At 43.3% G+C, this 26,475-nt stretch overlaps 1 protein-coding gene across 3 annotated transcripts in view; it reads right to left on the reverse strand.

The window, feature by feature from the left end:
• The window catches only part of plxna2 (plexin A2), a 164,068-nt gene that overhangs the window by 13,034 nt on the left and 124,559 nt on the right, over positions 1-26,475 (reverse strand). For all 3 annotated transcript variants that reach the window (XM_067526102.1, XM_067526103.1, XM_067526104.1), the window contains 9 exons: positions 20,235-20,474; positions 19,649-19,792; positions 18,996-19,230; positions 15,991-16,133; positions 14,630-14,898; positions 8,101-8,167; positions 7,739-7,885; positions 6,520-6,679; positions 4,928-5,031 (listed from right to left, as the gene is read on the reverse strand). In XM_067526102.1, coding sequence (XP_067382203.1) covers positions 4,928-5,031; positions 6,520-6,679; positions 7,739-7,885; positions 8,101-8,167; positions 14,630-14,898; positions 15,991-16,133; positions 18,996-19,230; positions 19,649-19,792; positions 20,235-20,474 — 1,509 coding nt within the window. The remainder of the gene's footprint in view (positions 1-4,927; positions 5,032-6,519; positions 6,680-7,738; positions 7,886-8,100; positions 8,168-14,629; positions 14,899-15,990; positions 16,134-18,995; positions 19,231-19,648; positions 19,793-20,234; positions 20,475-26,475) is intronic.

Here is a 26,475-nt window from a genome sequence, read left to right on the forward strand (position 1 = left end):
TTTTAGAAGATGCTTCTTCAGTTACAATAAAATAAGCTAAAATAATTAGGAAATGGCAATGAAATTATAAAGCTGGTGTTGTTACTACAGCAAAACATCACATTTTGGTAAAAAACACTAAACAGCACTAACAAACTTGGGCTTCTTTTCTGAAAAGCCAAAACAACAAACAGCTTGTTGGCTGGCATTTCCAGCCCACCCTGAGGAGGGATTTCAACTTCAGACCCAGCAAAGAAAAACTGACAAGCCTCCAGTGGAGAAATAAACAAAAAGGCAAATGCCAGCCTCCAAAAGGAGCACCTCAAAGAATCTAAAGAGAAAGGGAAAATTCATCTTTTCATTTGCTTTAAGCAGAAGGAGACTCTTCTCCATCCCTTGTTACATTTACAGGATCCCTTCTTGGTTCTCTTTGTCAAGAACCGACCTCATTCTCCTGCATTCTCCCTCAACCCTTTTTACCACTTTTCCCAAAACTCATTTTGGCTCTGCTATTAGTCGCCATGTGGCTTCTATAGGATACATTAGAGAGACAGCTGACAATAGGGGATGAAATCTGGAGCAACCCTCATAGAGTCACAACAAGATTACAACACACCAAGATGACGTCGAAGAACTACCACTGATTAAGACCAACTGCGGCATCGGCTCAGGTCGCCTTCGTTTGGGCCGGACACGCTAGAAAACATCATCGCAAAGGCAAGAGCCAGCGACTGACTGGCACCAGTGGGGCAGGACACTGGAAAGACGAGGCTGATGGACACCTCCATCCTCCAGCTTCCTCTTGGCTGATGATGCAAAGACCTAAACTCCAATACACCAACAACACAGACCACCGTGAAGTTTCCACTATTTCTGCTTTTCCTGTTATACACTTTCTCTGGGGAGCATAAAATAGCTTCTCCGCCCTCCCCCCCCACCCAACTCTTTACACCTCCCTCCATCTCTCTCTCTGCTTTTTATGGCTGAAAGAGAGGCTACAGCAGAGATGGGTCCTTGTGATAGAGTAAATGATTGAAGGCGTGCAGATTCGCCCTTCAGGGATAATCCAGTGTGGGGCTGATAGTGGGCAGGTGTGATAAGGGTTGTGGGCCCTGCCTGTGATAACACCTTCCATTAGACAGTGCAGAGCCGACCAGTCAGTGTGGTCAGCCTCTATCTTTCTTTTTCTCAGCTGTCCACACTCAACCCACAGCCCCAGTCCTGGGGGCTGTTTCCTTGTGATGTCCCATCTCTTCTGGACTCAGATCATGATGCTTATCATCCCTGTCGACTCTGCCCGGTAGTGTGGTTACACACAATGTGTGCATTTATGCACCGGTATGTCAACATTTCTATTCAGCCTTTACTATATTTATATAAGTTCCATGTGTGTCACAAGGTGCCTTTTAAAGAGTTAAATGCCAACTTGTGGAATGTTCAGGCATAATTTAGAAAGGGACCTGACTTTTAACTGGCCCCACATTGCACTACTTTGGAATGATATAAACCTTCAGTCTGCCTTTCCTATATGTAAATATCTACATGGTGCTAAAAAAAAAAAACTCCAAATGATGTCATCTAAAACTCCTAATGATAAAACAAATCCTCAAGGTGACCTCACCTGGAGACAGAACATGAAGGCATTTTATAGCTAGAAGTAGAAAGTTATATCCTTATAGGGAAGGGTGAGGGAGGATTAAAGCCTTACATGCACTCCCCAAAGTAGAGCCTTAACTTTCAAGTTGTGTTTTAAACAATGGAAAATGTCTGTGTGAGTTCTTACAAGTAACAACGATGTTGCTGCTACAGAGCACAAATAATCAAATATGTCCTCCACGGAAAATCCTACTTGTTAAAGATATTTACTCAGTGTTCTTCCACCTGAAAAACCTTCATATTCCCACCTGACCACGGTGTGTAATCAGGTGTACTGTGCGGACCAGTGACAGCGAGACAGCAGCAGCATTAGATTAATGAACAGATAGCAATGTAGTGGTATCCGCTGTGTCTGGTGCTGTTGAAAATAACCCAAAATGCCCCAAGTGATGTCTGCGAGGTGGGTAATAGGATCTAGCTGGCAGGCTATCCTGGTGTGGTCATCAGTGTCTGCTCTCCTTGTTCCTTCGCCGCAGAGAAGAGGACATACAGAGGTCACCAGCAGGGAAGGGAAGTTTCCAAACTAACTTCACTTTTACAATTTGACGCAGTCTAAGCCAAAGTGAAACAGGGAGCAGTCTGCCCTTTACTGTCACTTATCTGCACATTAGGAATAATATTCGAGACAAAAACACACACTGCCCATGTGGCCGCACAAATGGATGTGGCGAATAGTACTAATATGCAAAAGCCACAGCCCACCTGTGATAAATCAACACTTTGTCAAACGTGATCAGTGTAATTACTCACACTTTGCCCTGGTGAATACAGCAAGGGTCTGTTTACAATTTGAATCATTATAAATAACCTGTCAGTTTTGTTCATGATAATTTGTTAATGCCACCCACTCTAGGTCTACCCAAAGTGACAATGAGATGTCGGATTCATATGGTTGTTGGACTCCTCAGCACCCTTGGTTACCGCCCCCAACAAGATCCAGCAGCAGCAGCAGCAAGGGGGGGGGGGGGGGTTGTAGAAGAAAGAAGGTGGAATGAAAACTGAGAAGATTAATCAATGAAGAAAGGCCCAAATCACCAATCAACCCAAAAATCTCATAAATAGTTTTTATCTCAACCCCTGTGTTTGTGTGTCTAAGTGTGTGCGGTGAGTATAATTTCTTATCTTCATCTATGCAAGAACAACCATGGGAAAATGCAGAAAATGAGAAAGTGAGGAGGGAGGATGGGAGTTCAGTCCCCTGACTACGGTATGTTTGAAGGTGCCGAATAAAGACTCTGAACTAATTTCCAATGTGCACGTTTATGCTTTTAGCAGGGAGCTGGGAACATGTTTATTTCCATATCCAGGTTATGTAAACCATTATTTCCCATGTGGCAGGGCAAACAGCCAGTGGGGCTTCTTGGTATGCTGTAAGCACTGCATTTTAATTTTTCTGGCAGCTCCCTTCTGTGTGTGCTATGAGAGAATTAGCAAAGGCTCAAGGTGATGTTCAGTCTCACTTCGCATATTTCAGACCCTCTCTCAATATTTCTTCTTTACCTCTTCCCCCACTTTTTGCTTTATGCTTTCCCTCACTCTGTGGCCTAATGAGCCCTTGTTGCAGCCAGATGGGCTTGTAGCTGCCAAAGCAGTGGACACGGTGTACAATGCAAACGCACACCGACTCACACACAGGGGCCACTGCCAGCTCCTCAAAACTTTAATGATGGACAAGTGTTGTTTCAACCAACTCTTATCTCTCTGGCCACCAACAGCCCCATTCCTTCACAGGTGTTGTCTTACTCCTTTTTTTCCCCACAGTACCCTGCATCTCCTCTGAAGCTGCACAGAGCTAGGCCTTGCATTCTGCACAGGGATCACTTTAGATCTGTGATCAATAGCAGCCCTAAGATGTGCTATTGAGCTAGCAAATGAGTGAAGTGGCCACATGTGTGTTATTGTGTGCCCTGTAGCGTTCCCCTCTGCTAATGATGGAAGACAGACTGTACAGCAACAAATGACAAAAAAAAAATCCATTATGGTGTAGAAGGAAACACACTGCAACGCTTCATCAAGGATTAGAGCACTGCAGGGACGAGAGGAAGACGTTTCCAGAGTCAGAGAAACAGTAAGAAAGGCAGAATAGAGGACATGAATGCAAAGTGTGAACATTACCTGGAAAAAATCTGAAGAGGGGAACAAGAAATGCAAGGCAAGACAAAAATGTAAAAAAAAAAAAAACTTCTATAAAGTGAAAGTGAGGACTGAAAAGAAAGTGACAAAGGGGGGGAGGCAAAAGGTGAAAGAAGCTGCATGATGCCTTGTCCTGCGTGAAGGACACTATGATGTGTCCCTTCTTCTAATGAGTCTTACATCTGTTAAATTATTCTGCGCGCTGTATCGGGGCAGGAGTTCACACTGACCCCACAGTGTGAGGGCTTGAGCCTCGTCAGACCTTGTCCCCATTTTCTACACCTATAGATGAAGCTCCGTCTCCCTGACCCCGTGGTGCCAGTCTCCAAGCCCGGCCACAAGTGCATCTCAGCCCCCAGCTTCTTCTCTTAATCAAGCCTCATGCAGTTGTAGAGCAGATGGTCCCCCTGGTCAGACTAATGAGAGCTGGCTGAGCTTCCACTGCAGAAAAGGTTCACGACCTGAAGAGATGGCTTGCCTTGCCTGTTTCTTCCTTTCATCGTCTTTATTATTTTTCTCTGGTTTCCTTTAATTCCCTCTTGGTCTCTTTCTCTTATAATTTACATCTTCAACAACCATAAATTCTACTGAAAAAGGCAGAATCTTCTTGTTCTCACTTTCCGTCCGCTTTAGTTCTCTACTGTTCTCTGTGTTTAACAGGGGGCAACGGGTCCCCACAGGCTCTTAGATGTGGGGTGTGAATCGAAGTTCTACATGTGAAGAGACAGAAGCTAGACAGTCACAGCAGGACTAATTTCTGCCGGTGCAGAAGTCAATGGAGTGGAGAGAGACAGAAATTGGGAGAGAAAGAGAGAGATGCCGCCCTCCCGACTGGAGCGGCTTCATCTCTCCAGGGAGGAGGGAGAAGTGTCGGCTGAAATGCTTAGAGTTCATCTCTCCTGCCACCTGTACAGTAATTGTCCTCTATTCTGGGAGTCACTCGAATTACACCAGGCATGGGCAATGCAAATGAGGAGCTGAAAATTGGCTGCCTTAAAGTCAAAAGCAGGAAACATCAAAGTTTGGCAAGGCATGTGGTGCAATTTCCATAATAAAAGCCCCAGTAGAAATAAAACTGAAACGAGCATTTTCTGGGTATAAAAGGGGATGTTTCAGAGTTAATTAAGGACAACATTAAACTAGCACTTCACTAACTTACCTGGTAGTGTAGGAGAGTGTTGAGTCTCTTCCAGTCGTTTTCTATCTTGGTGGTGATGTCTTCATCTTGCAACACCACACGAGCCATTCGCCCCTGGCGCCACTCTGACGACACAAACACTCACACTTACACAAATGCCAATTCTATATCATAGTGGGTGACAGAGAGTGCTGTCTGTCTTGGCCTCAGTGAAGAGGTTTGGCGACATATGTTTTGTATGTAAATGATAACCAAGCATAGAACACTGTGGTCTGTGATTTGTGCGTTAAGAAAATCTGCACGGTGCAAACTTGCTGCACAGCTCCTGAAGGGAGCTTTTTGCACACATTACCCAAACAAGTAGATACGAGCAGGCGACGTTCGGGTACAGTACGGATGTCTAAATGTGTACTCCTCTCATATTCCCTCCTTGGACTGACACGCATCTCAATTAAACATTACACACGTGCAATTTCAAGACGTATATGCAGGCAGGCTGTGCACTTTAATTGGTACTTGAGTCGCAGAGATGGCGTACTATTAGCATACACAGCAGTTGGCCCCTCAGGGTCAGGAAGAATAGAAGAGTAGAGCAGACAAGACAGGATGGAAAAGCGAACAATGAGAAAATCACCTCCTTTCAAAAGGGGACAAAAAATAGGCTACATGGGGAAACAGGTGGAGGGTATAAGTGTAAGCAGTGCGGGTGGAGTACACTGACTGACGGCTCATTGTGGGGTAATGAAATGATAATAAGGGTGCTGACGGGGGAAGTGGACAGCCATAGTGGCTCTCATGCTGAGAGTGATCATTGATTTTCTCCTCTGTTGACTGGGTTTTATTACTTTGCGCCTCTGCCAGATGACCACATGATATCCCTGCCTGGCACAACATCCTCCAAAAACTGCCTAAGCTACATTCAGCTCTGCAGCAATCAATCACTTTTAAGGCATCGGTAAGAAGGTGAGAAATAAGCATACGAGAGCAGGAGAGAAAATGGTGGACGGACAGAGAGCCGCAAATGTGGTCTGATGGATGACATTTTGATTTGCAGTAAAGAGGGGTGGGGGGAGCTTTTGTTCTCTGACCACGTAAAGTGAGAAAAAATTAGAGGAACAGGGGCAACGGGAGGCAAGGTACGAACAGGCGAGGATGGAAGTGGCAGACTGCGTGGGAGTGGAGCCCAGCATGAGGCTGGCGAGCCCGTCTGTTAGCTTTTACCTGGGTCAGCCAGACAACTACGTCACACACGCACACACACACACACACGCACATACACACACATAAAAGGACAAGCACACTTCTCTCTCTCTCTCAATCTACTCTTGCTTTACTGGCACTACCATTGCCAGACGGATGCACAGACAGATGCGCTAAACACTGTCAGTCAGTTTGATAGAAGGCCTGGCAGCAGCACAGTGAGTCTGGCTGGCTGGGCTGCAAAAACACAGCTTTTATCACACTAATGCACTGATAATCTGTACACATGGCTTGGTTTTCTATCACTGATGCGTTAATCTGCGGGTGTGAAGGACTTTACACCTGCCATGTGCATCTGCGGGTGTCTGGATTGTTTGTGTGTGCATCGTTACGAGTGCATGTTTATCCCATACCGAGGTCCATGTCGACAGCACGAGGCCGCTGTGAATAGGGCATGTTCTTGTAAACTGCATCAAGTATCTTCTCCTTCACTTGGGTGATCGTGTCACAGTTCAGCACCTTCACTGGAATCTCTGGGCTGTTCTCATTGTCTGGGTTGACACAGTTGAGAATCTGTATTGTATAGATTGGAAGAACAGACAGAATAAGATCGAAAAGTCATTGTGGGAAAAGATTAGAGGAGTCCTGTAAGTGCCTGGACTTGGGTCTGGTTTGTGGCTTTGCCTGCACTCAAGTATCCTTGGAGCATAGCAGGAGCTTTTGAGAAACCATTTCCGCTCTCACTGGCATCCTGAAATCTAATTTCACACCTTCGGCGGGACACCAATTTCCAGCTCTGCTGGGGTATTAGCACGTAATGAGCCAAATTCCCAGTCAGAGCAATCAGAGCATTGTCATGTCACACGCTGGCTATGCGAGTGTTATTTTGAATGTGTGCATGTGTATGTGTAGAGGGGTCTTTTGGGTGTATTCCAATCACCACAGTCACCTACCCTGATGTTGGACCAACACTGAAGCCTGTGGGATCATTAGTTAATTTTATTCTCTACATCAGAAGGGAGAAACTCAACACAGCAGACGCAGCGATTTCAAGCCAAAATGTTGGCAAAAGTAACAACAAAAGAATTAGAAAATGTGACAATTACTACAGTGTTGCAACTGGTCCAAATATAAGGGTGTGTGTGGGCTTCTGAGTCTACAGCTGTGTCTCAATGTGGGAGTCATATCCAAAGAACATAGTCTTAGCGAAGAACCGACAGAAATGAGATGGTCAGGTCTGTGAGGGTAACCAGCTGTTGGTGGCTGGATGTTACCAGCAGAGTGGCCGAGCATCACAAATATCTTTTTTAGCACATTTCTAACAAAACTTCAGGTTTTGAAACTTGACTTTTTTGCATTGTCGTATTCTCCAAGCTTTGAAAATGCCATGTTCTCTTTGGGTCAGCAGAAGACTTTGGATGGTTGGGCCATTGTAAAGAAGACTGTGTTTGTTGGACAGACATTGGAAATGGGACAACCTTGTTGAAGTCCCTGAATTGAGACATAATTATACAGTATCTTTATCTTAATTAAAAGCACGTAATGTTGCAGTCAAGAGTAACTTGTACTGTTCAGTATGTACATCACCTTTATGATTATGTATATCTGTGAGTCTCCTGGAGTGTGACATACCAGGGTTTTGTACTCGATCTGTTGGCGGATGAGCTTGTCTTCGCTCAGGGAGTAGCGGGCCTCTCCAGTGATGGCATCGATGGGCCCCTTTTCCATCTGCTGCTTGATGGCGCAGTACAGCATGAACAGAGGCTCCCCGGCACACTCCTGCGAGCACATACAGCACACAGACACACCAACAGATTCACACATAAGGGAAGATTACGGCAAAAAACCAAAAATTCCAAAATGTCAACATACTGTACATATCTGATAATGTGCAGTCACACTTCTAATTTAGATGCTTAATTGATAAGCTACACAAGATAAATATATATTTGTATGTGTAAATACACACTGTAAGTGTTGCTTGGTGTACTAACCTTGAGGAATTTGTGAAGGAGGAAGGCAAACCAATTTGTAAGCATCTTCTCTGCAACCGACTCAGTTCTGAAAATACATTAAAAAAAAAAACAACTTTCACTTCATTCTTTCTCTTGATATTCCAAGACGGTTAGATAATAGAAGTGTTCCATAATTCATGAGGTTATGTGCAGGATTTGGGGAAGTTATCTTGGCATCCTGGGTGGGTGCATCTTGCTGGTGTGCTGCCAGCAACACTGTCGTCACAGTAAGTGAGCAGAACAGAGCATGAGCAGAGAGGGGGCATCTGTGTGTTCATGGTTTGCATGTGTTTAAAAAGAGTGCGTGATCGAGTATGCATTCATGTGTGTGCGTGTGTAAGTGTGTACGCGGGTTTTCACGTGTGGCTGAACACAGCGGGACATGAGCAGCTGTGACAAGCCTCAGCTGTTGAGAGAGACGAGCGCTGTCACAGCCAGGTAACGCCTGATCACAGCCAAAATGGTCCCCTCCCTCCTCATTTCCTCTGTTCTGCCTCCCCTATCTCCCCTCTCTTCCCAGTCAGCCACACATGGATCTACAGCTTGCTGCTGGGCCTGATTGGGCATGAAAACACACAAGTGTGCAATGACCTCACGACTACTTCCACCGCAGAGCACAGGACAGGATCACGTGTACCACTTTTATGATTCCTGCTCCTGTCTCTGAATGCTCGACATATCCCCTCTGCCTCATTAGCACCAACATGGAACACTAGAAAAACAGAAGTTAGACAGAATACCAAAACAACCAGGTGGGAATAGTTAATGAGCATGAAGCATAGATGAAAGGGTTACTTTTGTGCAACTCATGTGGACAAACACCTCAGGTGAATAGCAACAAAAAAGATCCCACCTCACCATGTAAAAACACTTCTGCCTTGCTCTTTTGTCTTCTCCGTTTGACTGCCACAAAGGCTTTCGTGCAGACAGAAGTGAAAATGCTACCTGACAAAGTTGCCTCGGATTGGAAATGGATTTTTCTAACAGCCAGCTTTTGGTCCCCACCATTATCACTCCCATTACTCCTGCTAGGTCTAACATAGCTGCTACGTACACCAATCACAAGTTAACATGCCATGGTGAAGTGGCCCATAAACAGCCCCGCTGCTTCCAAGAATGTCACAGCTTGTGATTGTCACCTACTCGCGAATGATCACTCCCTGTCACCTTGCATATGTGTGCTGCCAATTCCAATGCTTTAGAAAAAAAATGACCCTTTTAATGTAGCAGGAAATTACTGTGATTGCTCCGGTGGATATGATAGAGGGGCCTCACAGCGCACTGTGCTGAACTGGGGATTAGCAGGAATCGAAGCAGTCAGGTATTAAAGACAAGCTAGAAGGCTTCCTTCTCTTCAGAGCTAAATAGTGCAGGGGATGATTATACCTATTCAAGCTCTGAATGGACCTAAAGGGAGATTATGACTATTATGGAGATAATTGTGTTAAGTCGTGTTTGAGGGCTATAACCAAGAGTCTGAGACCGAAGAACAAGTCCCAGAAGGATTGTCTGTAGCAGGGGACGTTATACAGAAACAGAAACAACCAAAAGTATTTGCGATTCAGTTGAGGTTGAGTGAGACTTATTTTCTCTTTTTTTTCATGCAAATACAAAACTCCCCTCCCCTTCAACTGTAGGACAGTGGAGCAGAAGTTAGATTTTGTTTTGAATGGCATGTGGCCACTGTCTGGCATGCCTGCCGGGGGGTCTTTCCTCTCTGAACAAGCCTGCTGGACAGTCTACTGGCAGCTCATTGAGAGGATGGAGAGCTGGGCGACAGCCTATTTAAAATATGCAATACGCCAGCAGAAGATGGTGGAAGAAGATGTAAATTAGTTCACAGAGTTGCACCTACAGGATGAAAAAGCTGAAAGATATGTACACTCATGCCCATGTGTGCATCCTACACACAAGCTCCATACATCTTTCCTCTTTGTTCTGACATATCCGAACACTAAGGTGATGATATATGTGCATAAGCGAAGGAGGACAAGCATACAGTGTTCACAACCTTGCAATGCTGCACAGCCAAAAGTCTTCATTTAAAAATATAATAAGGAGCCACTCTGAGTGCCTCAGGCTGCATTTTCGCGCTGAATAAACCTAAATATATTGTGAATTTCTTTGGACAATACCCCAAATCCCTCTGTAATTGCCCTCCTTGCGCTACAAATATTCAGCCCTCTTTGAGCGCACCCCCCACCCCATTGCTTACTATGTGCCCCTCCCAGCTTGTAGGAGACTCAAGTGTGTTAGAAGTTAATGGAACCTATTAAGCATTTTAATAAGCCCAGCAAGTCCCAAAGAAGGAAGTCAAATAAAGCCTTTTGTGCGGGGGCTGTGCCGACTCCCTCTTAATATCTCCCCTTTTGAATGTTAGGGGGAGATGTACTTTGTTCTCCTCCTCCTCCTTTTCTTCTTGTCCTCCTCCTCTTCTGCCTCGACTTCCTTCTTTCTATTAATTGAGTTTCATTAATGAACATCAGGATTTCATTATACCACATAGTGTTTAATAGGGTCTTGCATCCACCCCCCCCCACCCCCCATCTTTAGTCTCCTAATGGTAGCTGGGGTGGGGTGGTGGTGGGGGGGTGGGCACATTAGTAGGCAGTGGAATGTCTTTCAATGAAACTAATGCCAAACACAATACTCGCTCTCTCAATAATGCTGTACTCTATTGCTCTGCATGGGCGGAAAGCTCATTACAAAAACGCTGAGGAGAAAAATAATACAAGATTGAAGAGTCTCAAGGTGACAGAAGCAATGTTCTGTGATTCCATTAAAAAACATTATCGGGAGAAGAAAGAGGATAAAACTGTGCAAAGAGTAGAACTGTGGAAAAACTTAAGAAAATGCAGAGATTGGGAAATACAGCTCAATATGAAAAAAGAAAAAAAAAGGGCTTCTTTTCTGGGAGGAGTCATCCAACAACACAAAAGCTTCAGGATGAAAGAAGGGACAATGCTGTGAACTGGCAACATACGTGAAGAGAAGGAGCACAGAGCATGTAGAGCAAGTGACTGCAAGAACACATTTTACTAATGGAGCAAAACACTAAACACCACGAGGGGCTACATCAGTTCCACTCAGTGCACTGGAGAGTGAGGAAATCAAACACATTGTCAAAGCTTAGATACTGCTCTCAAAAAGCTTTTAGGAGAATGTGGGTGTCTGCAAGCTAAAATCTTTCCCTATCAAGACAAAGGCATCTCAAGTTCCTAAATACCAACAACACCAGAGTTTCTTTGAAAAACACACCTGAGAAGAGCATGAGTGCAACCATAAAATATGATTCCAAGGACTGACTGGGGATATTATATCTATGTCCCATAAAAGTGAAATTCTGTACAATTTGTTTTCACCGCACTGGTATGATGGATAGTGAAATGGGATCTAGCACTTCCCTGAGCATAAAAGCAAAACTAGTTCATTGTGTTCACATTTGTTCTGTTTATTTATCAACTTGTGTTTGAGTTGCATTAACATGAACAATAGGTGTTGGTGGAAAGAGTGATATCGGCTTTAATACATTATTATTCACAATACTGTGCTGCAAATTACTAATTAGATACTAAAATATGAAAAACAAGTACTATAAGGAGATAATCTGCCAATGTGAGAGACAGAGTATGTGTGAGAGAAATACAGAGAAAAGTTAGGTGGCACACAGAGATTGTGAGAGGCAGGGGGAGAGGTAATGTTAATCAGAGGAGATAACACAGAGCTGATATAGCTTATTTCTCTGTGCCACAGATTCACACTGAAAACTACACTATTGCACAGGCTGACATGGTCCTTCATTATAAGGAGCTAAAGTTTATTCTGAGTTAACTCCCGACACATCGAGCATAAACATCACGCTCCATGACAGTTGTAACTATTTTGGCGTCTTCGTCTGTGATGTGCGCGCGATTAGGGTTTTCTCTTAAAAGGTCAAGAATGCTACTGCAGCTTGTGAAAATGTTTCCTCTCTAGAGAAAAACATTCAATGTCAGCTGAATGTCAAAAGCAGCAAAGCTCCTCACTACCATTCCCCCGTGTCGGGGTGCACTTTCAACGCACTGTAATATAAATGAGGACAGGAGGTGGGTTGGGCGACCTGGAGGTCCTTCCTTTTGGCTCTCTCCTATAGACGTGTAAACTTTGCCGAGGGACTGTAAGCTCACTAATAATTTATTTAGAATAACAGTCAGAAATACAGAGAGCTACTTCTACTAACCTAATGACAGCACACAGGATAGCAGTATATATAATATATTACAATATTCATGAGATAATGATATAAATGACAACGTAAACACGGAACGGACAAACGCAAACAGCGATTAGAACATTAGTTTAACAGTCATCAAATACTAAACTAGACTAAAATGCTCTACTATCCGTCATGTTCTCCTTCTCATATTCATAAGGGTTTGTGCTCTTGGTGGTGCTGGAACAAATTTGAATTCAGTGTTTATATTGTTGGGTTTCCCCTTGTAGCCATTTAAATCCACCCATTTGAGAAGTTATCATCATGTAACACTATGAGCAGCTATGTTTGTTGTCCATAGGCAGATACGTTAGATAACTAGTAATTCAGTGGCTTTACTTGTTCTCATGCAAGCTTGGCTGTCGGCCATCTTTGTTGTGTGGGTGGGCACATGTGAGACGCCCACTTTACCTTATACAAACACCACCATGATGGTATCACAGTATACTGCGAATATGACAAAGTTTTATACTACAGAAAAGTTATCATGACATAGTGTGTAAATACAGCGGACAAAAAGTACAATTTAGCACAAACTCACTTAATTATTATTATTAATTATTCTAATTATTGTGTCATAACATTAGTATATCATATTTTGCCACACGTACCACATGGAGTTTGTTTGTTTGGACACTATAACAAAGCAAAGGGATCTGCTTACATGCTGCTAATTCATTAATACCCCAAAACAGTAGGGGGTTTTAGCCAACAGAATAGAAAGCATTTGACTATGCTATTATATGTGATAAAAGACTGAGGAGAGCCGAAAAAAAAGAGACAACTGAATGGGAAAATGGCAACAAAGAACAGCCCAGCAGCATCACTATAGACCCTGCACAAACACAATTGCTGCTTAGAGACGTGCTGAATTTGACTGAATTTCAACGCAGACGTGTGTGAGTCAGCTGGCTGTTTTGACTGTGGGCTTTTCTCTAAACAGGCAATGAGGAAGACAAAAACAGAAAAGAACCGTGTCAAATTGATAATCCCCTAAATTCTGGGGAGTGAAATCTAAAAACTATAGGACATTTAGCCCTCCAGGCTGCAACAACAGGACCCAAGAATTACGTACCACTGCGTTTCTAATAAGAGAGGATAATGGAAACTTAGAGGTGATGTGGGACCCTGCTGTCTGGTGGAAAAACAGCTTAATCCAAGCTCATTTGACGCTGCGGTGCTCTGGTCCACCTCTCTGTCTTTCAGCCTCTGTCTCTGCTGTTGCTTCTGTTTGTCTTCTTTGTCTGGCAGTTATTTACCCCAACTTTTAAAGTGGATCTTTTTTGAATACAGACACCATGGGAACAATAACGTACAGCAGCTGCGTACTCACACTCTCTCTGCTTATTAGTCATGTAAACACAATTACAGTCAGACTTTCACAAAGCCTGTTCGCACCGACTGCGCTTTGTACTTTCTGCAGTTTCTATACCTACAGAGCCACCAAAGCAGGTGTTTAAAGTTTCAGCACATCATCCCCAACTTGCACGGAAAACAATGTACACTGGTGAGACGTGGGGCGGGGGGCGGGAGGGGGGGAGTTAAGATGAACCACTTGTGAATGTTTTATAAGGAGCCCGAGTCTGGAGGATAAGTGAGGGTGACACTGCCAATGAGAGAGAGAGAGCAGGGCGAGAGATGGAGTGTGAGAGAGAATGTGGAATTACGAGAACTCAGATGTTTCACCGGATGTAAAGGAAGCTTGGCATTTATCAAGGCCAAGTGTACAAGTACTGTTGGGATTAAAAACCATGCACCTGAAGAAACACATTCAGCTCTATAACAATCCTATATGCCTTCTGTATATGTCCATCTTTCTACAGCCCTGCGTTTGTCCATGAGGTTTCTGCATAACTATTCTATGGGCACTTCCTACATAAAAGCATACACAGTAATACATTATGTTGTTATTATTATTAGAATTATATTCATCAAATCAAGCATCTGATATAGTCTTATAAAGCTTTTTTATTACTGAGGATTATGCTTATGATCATGTATAACATTAAAGAGACATTTGTTGTTTTTATTACTTTATGCTAATGGTTTTTTTGTTCTTCTCTTTAATTAGTTAAAAGTCAAAACAAGAACATTACTGTCAGTGTACGTTGTTATTAAATTTCTCTTTGTTGACTCCTTGTTGAAAGCTGCTGGGGATGTTTTAATTTGAGAAGTTTAATTAAAAGGTTTGACAGATGAGGCAGGCTAAACCAAGCTTTTATTCGCTAGAGGACATCGCGGCGCGTGCTGTGTTACCTGCGCAGCAGCAGTTTAGGGTGGTTCTTGCTCTCCAGGTTGCGGTCGATGAGGTCTGACAGCAGGTGTTTGAGGACGTCGGTGGCGTACTCCAGGCGCCCCTGCAGGGCCGTCATGATAAGTGAGGCCACGTTTCCACGGTCCCTCATGGAGAAAGAACGCTGCATTTCCAGTGTTCGGATGAAGGTGAGCAGGAACACTTTGTTGTTGATGAGCTGGCCAAACAGCTTCAGGGCCTTCTCCACATTCTGCTGGCCATTTCCTGACACCTGGACAGAACAGAGAGAGAGAGAGAGAAAAATCTGTTATGTCTGCGAAGTACCCAGCACTGATTTGAATAAAAGGTGTCCAGTAATAATTTGAATAGCAATGAGCAGTTGTTGCTCTTCGGTGTTGCCCCTGACCTTGTCTCGCACAAAATAAAGATTTTTCCAAACCCTATCTCACGTTTCACTTCGGGCAGAAAGAAGTTCTTGCTCATGGCAAGTAACTGAGAAGATCGTAATCAATTATTGAGCTGGGTGTGTTAAAAAGCATCGCTGCCATTTCTCTTTCAAGTCAAATGTCAAATAACTTGGTGGGGTAAGACGATCCACGTCAAAGTGACTACACATACTTTTTGTAGTTGTTTTATTTCGAGAACAAGTGTTTTTCAAAGGTTTGAATACCTATTAGTTACATCCAAATTGCCTGGCTTGAGACGGCAGAGATGAGATTCTGCCTCTGACCACAGCATACAGTACTAGCCGGATCTGAACCACCACCCCCCACACCCCATAACTATTACAGATAAACCGATCCCTTCCTGCCTCACACACAATCTACAAATAGAGAGGTGCAACTCTATCATAATGAATCTCTCTAGCACTGATTGTGGACCCCACTGTGTGTTCCACATAAAATAAAGTCATTTCCCAGCAATACTTTGTCCCCATGAAGGGGAGTGTTACCCAGCCCGTTTTTTTCCTGCAGTAGAGAAACCCACAGTCCTACTTGAGGAATGGGAATTACTCAGTTCATTACCCTTCATACTGCAACCACCGGTGGGTGAAATAGCCATGTGCTAGAACCCTGTTTTCCATGAGGGAGCATGCATGTGAAATGTGTGTGGGAGTGTATGCTGCCCAGCATGAAAAGCTATACGTGTGTGTGGAAGACCAGAGGGTAGAAAGGATAAGTGGCACACTGGTATCCTTTCCTCCTCAAGCACTTTGCTGCTTATGGAGGTTATCCTGCAGGGGGAGTGGTAAGGGTATGTCTCTTACCTCAGTTTGACTTTCTCTTGCCCTTCCTTAGCTCCTAGCTGCCTATGTACCTTGGCCTTTTCTCTATCTTATTTCTTGTTCTCTGTCTCTCAGTACCTCCAATTCTCTGAGGACAGGATGATCCTCTATGCCGGGGAAGAGGACCCTCATGGCGTATGTCCTGTAGTCCAGATGGGGGATACCAGCTCTGTCCAGGTCACTGGTCAGCTCATTGATGTCTGTCTGCAGCTCGGCAAAGGCTGGGAGACAAGGAAGGCATGAAAGATAAAGCAGTTCGATGGAATGCTTGAGACATACAGCAATGAGAATAAAACTGTTCTTTAATCCCTAGGGGCCAAATATGTGAATCCTTCTTATCTTCATGGTGTTTACTACCATTGACAGTTAAAGCCCAAGACGGTCTTCATGGCAGAGAAACTCAATATTTCACATCTAGACCCTAAAAAAGAAAAAAAAGCACACACACACACACACACCTCCCCTTCTCGCTTATTTTTATCTACCAGCCAGTAAATTGGCTGTATCTAAGGCCCCAAAGAGTGTGTGTCATCTCAGTGTGAGGCTGCAGGTGAGCACTAGTTAATTGGCTCCATCCAGATAGACTCTAGTTCAGGCCCACGGCTCCGTTGCTCCGTGGCCCCTGGGGAGGCTCCCCGGCTGCAGCCTATCACAAGAGCAGCAGCGGGTCCCCCAACACCCTCCTCAAAACCTCAGAACCAGCCTTAACTCTCACCTCCTCGCCCATTCCCCTTACCCCACTCCACCCCCTGTCCCACTACTCCTGAGTTTTCACACCAACACACAGGGCTTACAGGCACATATGGAAGTGTATATACTCATAAGGAGGAACCTAGGTACCCATCCTAATCCATCCTGCGGGGCAGTACACTCCTGGCCAAAGCTAATGGTTAAAACATTAATCCTCTCATTTCCCAAGGGTGCCTGTGCGTGACTGATTGCCTCTGTTTGCCTGCTCTGTCTATCTGCCTGTCTGTCTGTCTAACTGTCTGTCATTTGATCATTCTGAAAGTTTGTTGCAAGAATTTTTTCCCCACTGCTTATTATCAGTGGGGAAGATGATCAAGGCTGGAGGGCATATTGAATAGGGTCTTCTCTGTCTGATGAAATCCCTTCGACACTACAAAACATAAATCTTACTTTTGCTGTCTAAGTAACATAATGACCAAAATGATGACATCAGGGGCCAATCAGCTGTGTTTATTTGAAAGCGTTCATAAAGTGTGTTGCAACATAGAGCAGGCTCGGAGTGGCAGCTGAAGGTCTGAGGTTCACCCAGTGGGTAGAAGTTCAAAGGTCGGATAGACTACTGTGGCCTCTTTTAACCCTGGGCCACAAGGGAGGAGTGTGTTTCAAAGAAGCTGTGTGTTTGATGCTGTAGGGATATAGCATCTACTGTTCAGTGTTGCTGCACCACAACCACACACACACGCACACACTCTTGCAATTTCCACAGGTAATTAGAAACATACCGAAAACACATTAACACAGCATGGTATTTACATGCATGTAAAAAATGCTGAGCGGGCCCTCATACGTCTGATTTTGCATCAAGAGGGGAAGAGGAAAAGATCAATTGCTGCTTTCTGAAACTAGAAACTTCCTGTTTCATTTTTGTTCCCAAGAACCAGGAATCTTCCCCTGGGGTAAAAGGTCCAAATGAGGCAACTGTGATGTGGATTTCCAGAGCAGGGCAAAGAGCCTGTGCATATTAGCAAATTAGCACGATGGCATAAGAAAAGCATGGCTGTCACAGGCTGTTTATGTGTGCAGCAATAAAAATCCCCTGTCTGTAAAATGCTGTGCATTATAAGTTTTCTGTTTACATGAACTCAAGACAAAACATGATTAAAAAAGACATTTATTTAAGCTATATGCTTTCCAAGTAACTAGGGTGATATGTGCCATGTTATTATATAAGAAAAATATTACCATAAAGGATTTTAAATTTTTACATATTTCAACAGTTTTTATATTTTTTTAATGTGAAGCCCACGCACAGAGGTAAGTGAAAGCCAGGTGAGCTGAGATGTCTGGCATTTCAATATCACTGAGGTAACATGACCTCAACATTTCTTTGGTTTTACACCTGCTGTGGTCACCATTGCTCCTGCTTGTTGACTAGCAAAGTCAACACATGACAGTTGACATGACAGCCATGCGAACTGCTGGAGATGCCATTTGAGTGACAGCTGTGATGTAATGCAGTCGTCCACGGACCACAGGGTCAGTGGTTTGATGACTGTCTCTGGGCAAGACACTGAACCCCTAACAGCCCTTTCCCATCCCCAGCTGTGGAGTGCTAGTCCAAGCGAGGAGGAAGCAAGGGCATATAATGTAAAAACTGTGCCAAATCAACAAGCGGACAATGATCCACTGTGGCGACCCTAAACTCTCACGATAACCCGAAAGGACTGAAAAAAAAATAAATGAATAAAACAAATTTCATACATCACCAAATATCAGAAAATTTGATATATCACTCAGCCCTACTGCAGGTCAAAGAACTGCAGATAGTTCCCAGTCCCAGGGGCTTTTTTTAGTGGGTGGAACTAAATTTAAACTAACATTTAGACTGTTGACTTAAATTTGTCTACCCACAGCATTCCATCAGTGGATACAGTCCCTAAAGGACTCTGAAAGAAAGTTCATTTTGGGGGGAACATGTGTACGCTTCAGTGACAAGGACTTTGCCAGATTCAACTAGCAAAAGTTTCAACAAGAACAGTAACTAAAGTGACATCTGCGTAGGTCTATAGGAAAGATATCGGTAAATGGAGTCAGAAACTGTGGTTGTGAACTGATTGACAGCGCACATTTGATGACTGTAAAACTTGTGCGTTAGTGTGACATGTACAAATAAACAGAGGAGCAAATCTTACTTGGGTGACTGAGAATGTCCGTGAAAAATGCGGACAAACTATACTGATATATATTTTATGTTGTTGTTGTTGTTTTTTTTATATGTCACCAGCAATAATCTGTTATGTGTTTACAGCCTACATAAGCAAAGTCCCTCACTCTACAAAATGAAGTGGTCTCTAAATTGGTCTGTCGACACTCCTTCCTGTTATGATACAAACCTTCTTTGCACTCTAGGGCGACTCTTGACTCCAGGTTGTCCATTTGCATCTGCAAGCGCTTCAGGGTGAGGTCATTTTCCCGTGACTTCCGCTTGTAGGCGATGAGCACGAGAATGACAATGATGAGGAGAAGGCCTCCACCGGCGGCTATGCTGACGATGGCTGGAAGGGTCAGCAGGCTGTCCGACATGATGTGGACCGCCCCAGGAGAGACATGGAGACCGCCTACCTGAACCTACGGAGGGGCACGAACACGCACAATCACACATAACCTACTGTACAGTGCATGGAGAGTAATCTCGGGGAAATATTTAGTCCTGGAACTGATACTGAGCACAAACACATGTGGCCACCTACACACAGACGTTGAGATGAAAATAGTCTGGGGCTTGCACTCAATAAGCGAGCAGGCAACAAAAAATAATTGCAATAAATTCTGATAGCACCTTTTGACAGCTAGAGCACACTCATGCTGTTCTCTCGTTGACCCCTTTCCTTCAGCTGAATGAGCAATGATGAGAGCACGTATAATAGAGTTTAGAGGCCAGTTATTATGAAGAAGAAACCACAAATAGTGGGACAGCTGAAAACAGGGTTGGAGAGAAATGAAGGAAGACAGACACTAACAAACACAGACAGGCCATTATACTGACCATGACTTTGTATTGTCCGGTGAGGTTGGGTGGCTCACACAGCAACTGGCTCTCAGACACCGTGACAGAGCAGGGGGTCTCTCCAATCAGCACCGTGTAGTTAAGCTTTACCCCTCCTGATGTTGGGGGAACCAGGTTTCTACCCTGTGGGCATGTGGAGATGGACAGAGGGAGTGTGAAATTAGGAGAAAAAGTCAGACACACAAACACATGGCTCATTGAACATCAGACGATTTTAAGAAACTGACAAAGCCAATATGTCACCTAAACACACTGTAAATTAGATCGCTCGGTGTGGGCACAGCTGGGGCCAAGTATGATTCCATACTGAGTTCAAAGAAGGTGATGTATTTCACAGCAGCATGTGGAAACAGCTGGGAAACAGGTCTGAATAATGACATTTTTTTTAAATGAATTCTCATTCTTCCAATAATAAGGCTTCTTAAACCCAAACAATAAACCACTTAAATGAGGCTGACTTTCACATCATAAGCTAACATACACACACCGAGATAAATCTGTTATATGGATAAATGAAAAAAATCCTGCACAGATTTAAACACATACTAATTAATATTTCTCGTACCTTCAAAATAATGGGTGAACCTGGTTTTTGCTCCAGAACCCCACTGGTGCTGAGAGGCTCAAAGTAAGGGTTCGGATAGTAAAGGAGGTTGGTGTTGTTGTAGACCAGTAGTGCTTGGACATTGTTGAAGATGAACCCAAACTCGTCAGCGTGCTTCACAGTGTCCAAACCTGGATAGTACTCTGCCATCAGGGAGGGAGCAAAGCAGCTCATAGTGGTGGTGTTCAGAACCTTACACACCTAGGAAGCACGGAAACAAGACAGAGAAGACTCAGACACTCTACCCATCATGCTACAATAGTCTGGGCACCCTGACACTAAACACAAATTCAGTCTTCTGGGAATAACTTCCGCAGTTCAGCACAGCTAAGATGTTTGGTTTTCGTCTTCCCTCTATTTGTGAAAACCTAAATGCATTCTTAAGTGAAAACCATTAGTATCAACATGGACCCTGCAGGGAGCTCACCAGCCTAATGATTGGTATATAAAGCCCTCATTCTTTTCAGAGAAAAGAATTTATTGTATGTCATTAAATCCATCTTTAATGGGGAAGAAGCCTTCACAGAATCAAAAAATAAATGGCCTCTTCTGCTTTGCTAGAAAGCACTGGAGGACAACAGCCACAAAGGATGGCGGCATTGCTCCTCTGTCTCCTCGGGTAGAAGCTGAGCTATGGCTCTTTTATTACTTCTCTCTAGTTTGCCCAGATGAGAGACCTGTCTTCCATCCATTCTCCCCGGCTCCGCTCTAGAGGGAGAGGGGGAAGAGGATTGATTGCTGCACAGCCCTCCGCTCAGAGAGGTTTTTATCTCCTTTCACTCTCTCCCAGCTCTCACTCTGGGGAAGAAACTTAATTAGAGGTAAATATCATCAAAGCTAGTGAATGCTAGTGACTACCACACCTCCAACCTGTTGTCTGCTGCTCCTGAGTAAGTCGGGGAGATCGATTTTTGCTGTATTGGCGAAACCAATTGTGTTTTACCAGCACGGTGCAGGGAGGGTTGCAAGGAGTGTGTCTTCCTACCTACTTTAGACTTGGACATAGACTATGGCATGTATTCACCATGCAGAGCACTGAAAATATGAACATATAAAGAGAATTGATTTTCATTTCTAAATATGAAAACCAATTCACCGATTCAATTCTAATTAAACAGTGACTATAACTGATTACTGTTTCAGCTCAATTTCATGTTAAAGATATGAATAAATCAGTTCCCCTCCCCCACACACCTTTCTTGTTTGTCATCTTCACGAATGTGTTTGTCAAAGTTTTGTATTTTGAGATGTTTTGTGTCCAGTTTGATAATGTTGTGCCTGTGTCTTCAGGCATTTGTCAAGTCTTTCAAAACAAGAAATATGAAAAGCAACTTCAAATGCTTTGGCCTCCTGACCTCATTTAAGATGCATCTATGGGTCCATATGACCTATAAGCTGCCAGGAAGTCCATGAAAAATTCACAATTATGGGTGAAAAAGACACAACTGTCACAGAAACATATATAGCAATACAGCTCCACTCATCTGTAGCATGTGCACTACAGGGCCTGAATGCTCTGTAGCAGCTTTCCCTGGTCTTGTGACATTTTTCTTTAGAATTCCCACTTTACAAGCTACTGTAGCATCACCATGACAAGAGCGAGAAGATAAGCCTTTTTAAAAATAGATAGCACAACCAGATAGGAGTCCTGACATACTTTCACAAAGTTTACAGTCTGTGAAATCACATTAACTGCTGAAAAGTTGGGAGTTGGAAGCTGCAAGTGACAAGAGTTAATGAAATTTTTCTTTGCAAGACGTGGGCTAACGCTTTACTGTGAGTCTAAAGTTACTAATACAACTTCTTTGAAAATCCCCACAAATACCCTCACAAAAATAGCCCTACTTAAAACAGCTTAACTAGTAAAACCCTGTGTAACGTGCCAGTGGTGGAAGAAGTACTCAATCAATTAATCAATGAAGTATTATTATCAGAAAATCTGTTACAAGTCTGTATTACTTGTTTGATAGTAGTACCTCAAAAAAATCTTAAATTACCAAAAGTAAAAGTATTCCTTATGCAGAATGGCTTCAATCAATGAATAAGGTGTTGTTGAATTGTAATTACTGAAGCATTAATGTGTTTATCGTCGTAACAGTAAAGCTTCATGATACCACCTCATATACAATTTTAATGATCATGATCAAAATTATGCCAAAGTACAGTAAGTACAGTACTTAAGTAAATGTGGGGCGGCAGTGGCTCAGTTGGGAGAGTGGCCACGTACCGACCGCTCTTCCCGACCACATATCAAAGTGTCCCTGGGCAACACACTGAACCCCCAACAGCCCATCCCCATCCCCAGCCGTGCAGTGCCCGTCCCAAGCCCGGTAGAAATTTGGGAGGGTTGCGTCAGGTATCCATTAGTAAAAACTGTGCCAAATCAACATGCGGCCAAATGATCCAGTGTGGCGACACTGAACTCACAGGATAAGCCTGTGATAAGCCGAAAGGCAAAACCAACAAACAAAAAAACTGTATTTAAGTAAATATACTTAGTTACTTTTAAATTGCATTTAGAAATAGTTAATTTGGATTAGTCACTTAAACATGATAGTCTTCATATTAGTGTGAGAATTCAAAGGTTTATGGATAAAATTGTTCAACTTAAATTCCATATGGCTTTTTTTTTTTTTAATGACATGTTAAACAGACAGGCCCAGATGTACCAGCAGCATCCTCGTGACTGTCACGTTGGAACAGTGAGGCATTTGCAAGTCAACTACAGCTCTGGCTACCATCTGCTCTGCCTGCGATGGATACTGTGGAGTTTTTCTTACGTTGTCCCCGCTTTCTCTCTGTCGCTCTTTTTTTTTTTTTCTTAAACAAATTCTTTCTGTTGTTGAGTCCTGCTTGGACAGAAAACTGCTGCTATCATAGGGTGTTATTGGTCCTGCGTGGCAGCAGGTACGACATGTGTTACTCCAAAATGATGAGAAATAGTGATGCTTTAGGGATTTGATTAACAAAACTCGGTACTGATATTGGTAGATTGGTGGATAAGTAAGGGTGCAATAATAAATGGCTGTAAAACATTGACACCTCTATTGAAGTACTTTATTAATGCTTAGCACATTTTGTTTGGGATTTTTAAGATTACTGAGTTTTCAAATACTGTACTGAGTCAGAAGATACATTTCTACCACCCCTCTGCTTCTTAGGAGGATGCTGCCGTATGGAGTAGTGCCATTACGGAGCCACACTGCATTTTCAACTTTCTACCTCCAGCACATCGCAAAATAAAAAAGTTGATAAACTGTATTGGCAAACAGAACCTATATAATATACAGTATCTAGTAGAAGGCTACATCCATTTCTTTAGGCCATGTTCAGCATGTTCATTCAGCACTGATCGAGTGAATTGAGGTCAACAGATAGAGAAAATAATTGGAATCTTGGCCTCATCTGTCTTCTTTCTCCAGTATTTGATGGAGCCAGGGTGTTTTAAGCCAGTAACACTCCAACCCCTCTGGCTGAATACATTACCATGATCTACTGTGCCGCTACAGCCCACTCAACCATTCAAAGGTCTCTGGCCAGGGCAGTAGTGAGACAGATAGAGGGAGATAGTGAGAGAGTGGAGTAAGGAATGAAATGGGCTGGTTGCAGTGATGTGCGTAGGAGAAATGTGAGGGATCATGGAGTCAAAGGTCACCTGGAAGCTAACATTCAATAACTATTTCCTGGCTATTCACCTGATCCTGTACTTTATTACTCATACACTCTGTCCCTTTTTTTTTTTTTTTTGTCTGGCCGTTGTTTCAAACAATTGTTAATACTGGCTTTACTTCTATCTTCAGTTCTGATTCATCCATGCAAACTCTGTGTGGTATAATGCAGATCCAGAGCCAGTATTCTCTCCAGTTTTCCTCTAGATTGTTGCCCCTTTCTGTGTATAAAGATTTGGAAAATGTCAATACGATAAGGTACTGAAAGCAATTAGTAAATTCTTGTAGCACTGCGTGGGCTATTTCGGCATGTATGTAATAGTTAAAACATTTACACAGACACGCATGACAAAAAAAAAAAAACATTGCTTAATTCTTATGAACATATAAAATTGTAAGACTATTATCATTGTTTATGGCACTGATCTGCCCCCAACTCTAATACTCCGACAATCAGCCTGATTGGTCTGGAAGCGATAGGAGACTAGCACATCCACCCTGAACACTGTCTGTGATAAGCAGCGGTTGCAAATGCACCTGATGTGCCAAAGCTGACACTCAGTCCAGACATCTTAAGCACGGCAAATGTGGTAGATGAAATCTTCCCGAGACAGGGAAATGTTCTGGAGCTGGAAAATAACCCTTTTAGCTTTAATCAAGATTATGATAAATGTTTCAATTGAGAATCTGGTGACAGATGCTGAGCATTTCACAAAGAAAATTGTCTTTTTTTTTTTTTTCTGTCTCCAATTTTCTTTGTGAATCCGTGCAGGTGACACAAGGGAGGGAGAGAAGAGAAGCAATTTAGTGCGAGACAGGTGATCATTTGAAGGCTGGCTGACAGACAGCAGCGCTTATTGCTATAGGCTGCTCTGCTGTTTGCCTTCCTCTGGTGACAAAAGGGGTAAAGGGGGAGATGAGATAAAGGATGGATAATTGTAACCTTAGCATTTAATAGAAATTCGTTCTATGTGGCTGTGGGGGCAATCAAGACAGTGTCACGGGCTTCTTGTGGTGAGGAGTCGGAAGAGACGAGGGCGGGGAGGGGACGAACAACTCGTCTTTTAGAGCTGCGGAAACTGACAAATGAGACAGCACACACGCGCGCACACACACACACAGGTGTCAAACCCAATTTCACCCAGTCTCCTGGAGTTTCTCACCTTTTTCTCTTCTTTAAACATTGAACAGCAGAGATCTGTCTTTTGCTTGTAATTACAAAGCTTTCATAACTCAAAGGGATGTTTTAGGGGAACAGGGTAGCAGAAAAAGCCCAAGGCAGAGTTGTGTTGTTTTAGTAAAGGAACATTAACTAAGTAAATCAGACACTTAAGGCCAATTTCAGACTACTAATGTCAGGGATGGGAAACTGGAATTGCAGATGGGAAAGAGACATGTAGGGACCAATGTGTATCTATAGATGAATTACATTACCTGCTAAGGACCTAAGGCTCATTCACTTCTGCTCTCTTTTCTCTTTTCTATCTATTTATATATCTATTTACAGGTATTTATTTTGTGTACCATTGCATAGTTTTATCTCTTCAGATGTAGAGAAGTTAGCTGTTTTTGCTAGCTGGTGCCTCTAAAGTTCCTTGGTAACACTTTAAAGTATCGTTTTGGTAATTTTCCTAATTAACTGTACAGTATTTTCAACAATCCCCATACAGACACTGTTGCCATAATTCTAGCAGATTTCTCACATTCGAGCCACTAACACGTTTTGAATAACACTTCTAGGGATTTGGGGCACTTTTAAAAGATAGGTGAACACACAGATGAATAAACTAATCCTTCGGACTGACATAACATGGTCTGCGAGCGATGGCAATTCATTCGTGCTTTTAGCGTCAGCATGGGGATTGTTGAAAAAACGATTGTAATGACCAAAGTTAACCTTTAAGCCTCAGAGCGCTATTATTTTACCTGCTCTCCTCTTTGTTTTCGCTCCCTCTCTATCCCTCCTACTCCCCTTTAATCCCCCCACCCCATTCATCTGCCCTGCCCACCTCCACCAGACCACAGAAAGAAAATCCCATCCTCTTAATTAAACAAGGACCTCCAGGACAGGGGCTCAAATGCAATTTGTAACGATTTCCCACAGTCGAGACTTTGATTATACAAGGGCTCTTTATGCTGACCAAAGACTTCTGACCGCAGTTAATCTTCCATTGAAAGCCATTAGGAGTCTCCTTGCCCCCTATCATGCACACCTCCAACATTCCCCCAGTGACTTGCCCAAACCCCTCCTACAACCCTGCTGTCCTCCAGCCACTTCCATTACTGTAAAAGTATGCGTAGAGTATATAGTTTGAAAGTCTTCCTTGTGTCTTATACAAGTCAGAATGTTGTTCAGGATGTGTGACAGTAACACACAACAGGGTTCAGCGAGTGGGAGCTGCTGATTTAGCCTGGAGAAAATTTGGAGTAAACTCTTAATTAAATACTGCACGCAGGCCACTCTCACTGCCAGCTGCATTATTCAGATGTTACTCGGAGTGGCTGAGACGACTGGGTTTAAGCAAAAGTTAAGG

The sequence above is a fragment of the Channa argus genome, chromosome 13 (assembly GCF_033026475.1).
Source record: "Channa argus isolate prfri chromosome 13, Channa argus male v1.0, whole genome shotgun sequence".
Taxonomy (NCBI): domain Eukaryota; kingdom Metazoa; phylum Chordata; class Actinopteri; order Anabantiformes; family Channidae; genus Channa; species Channa argus.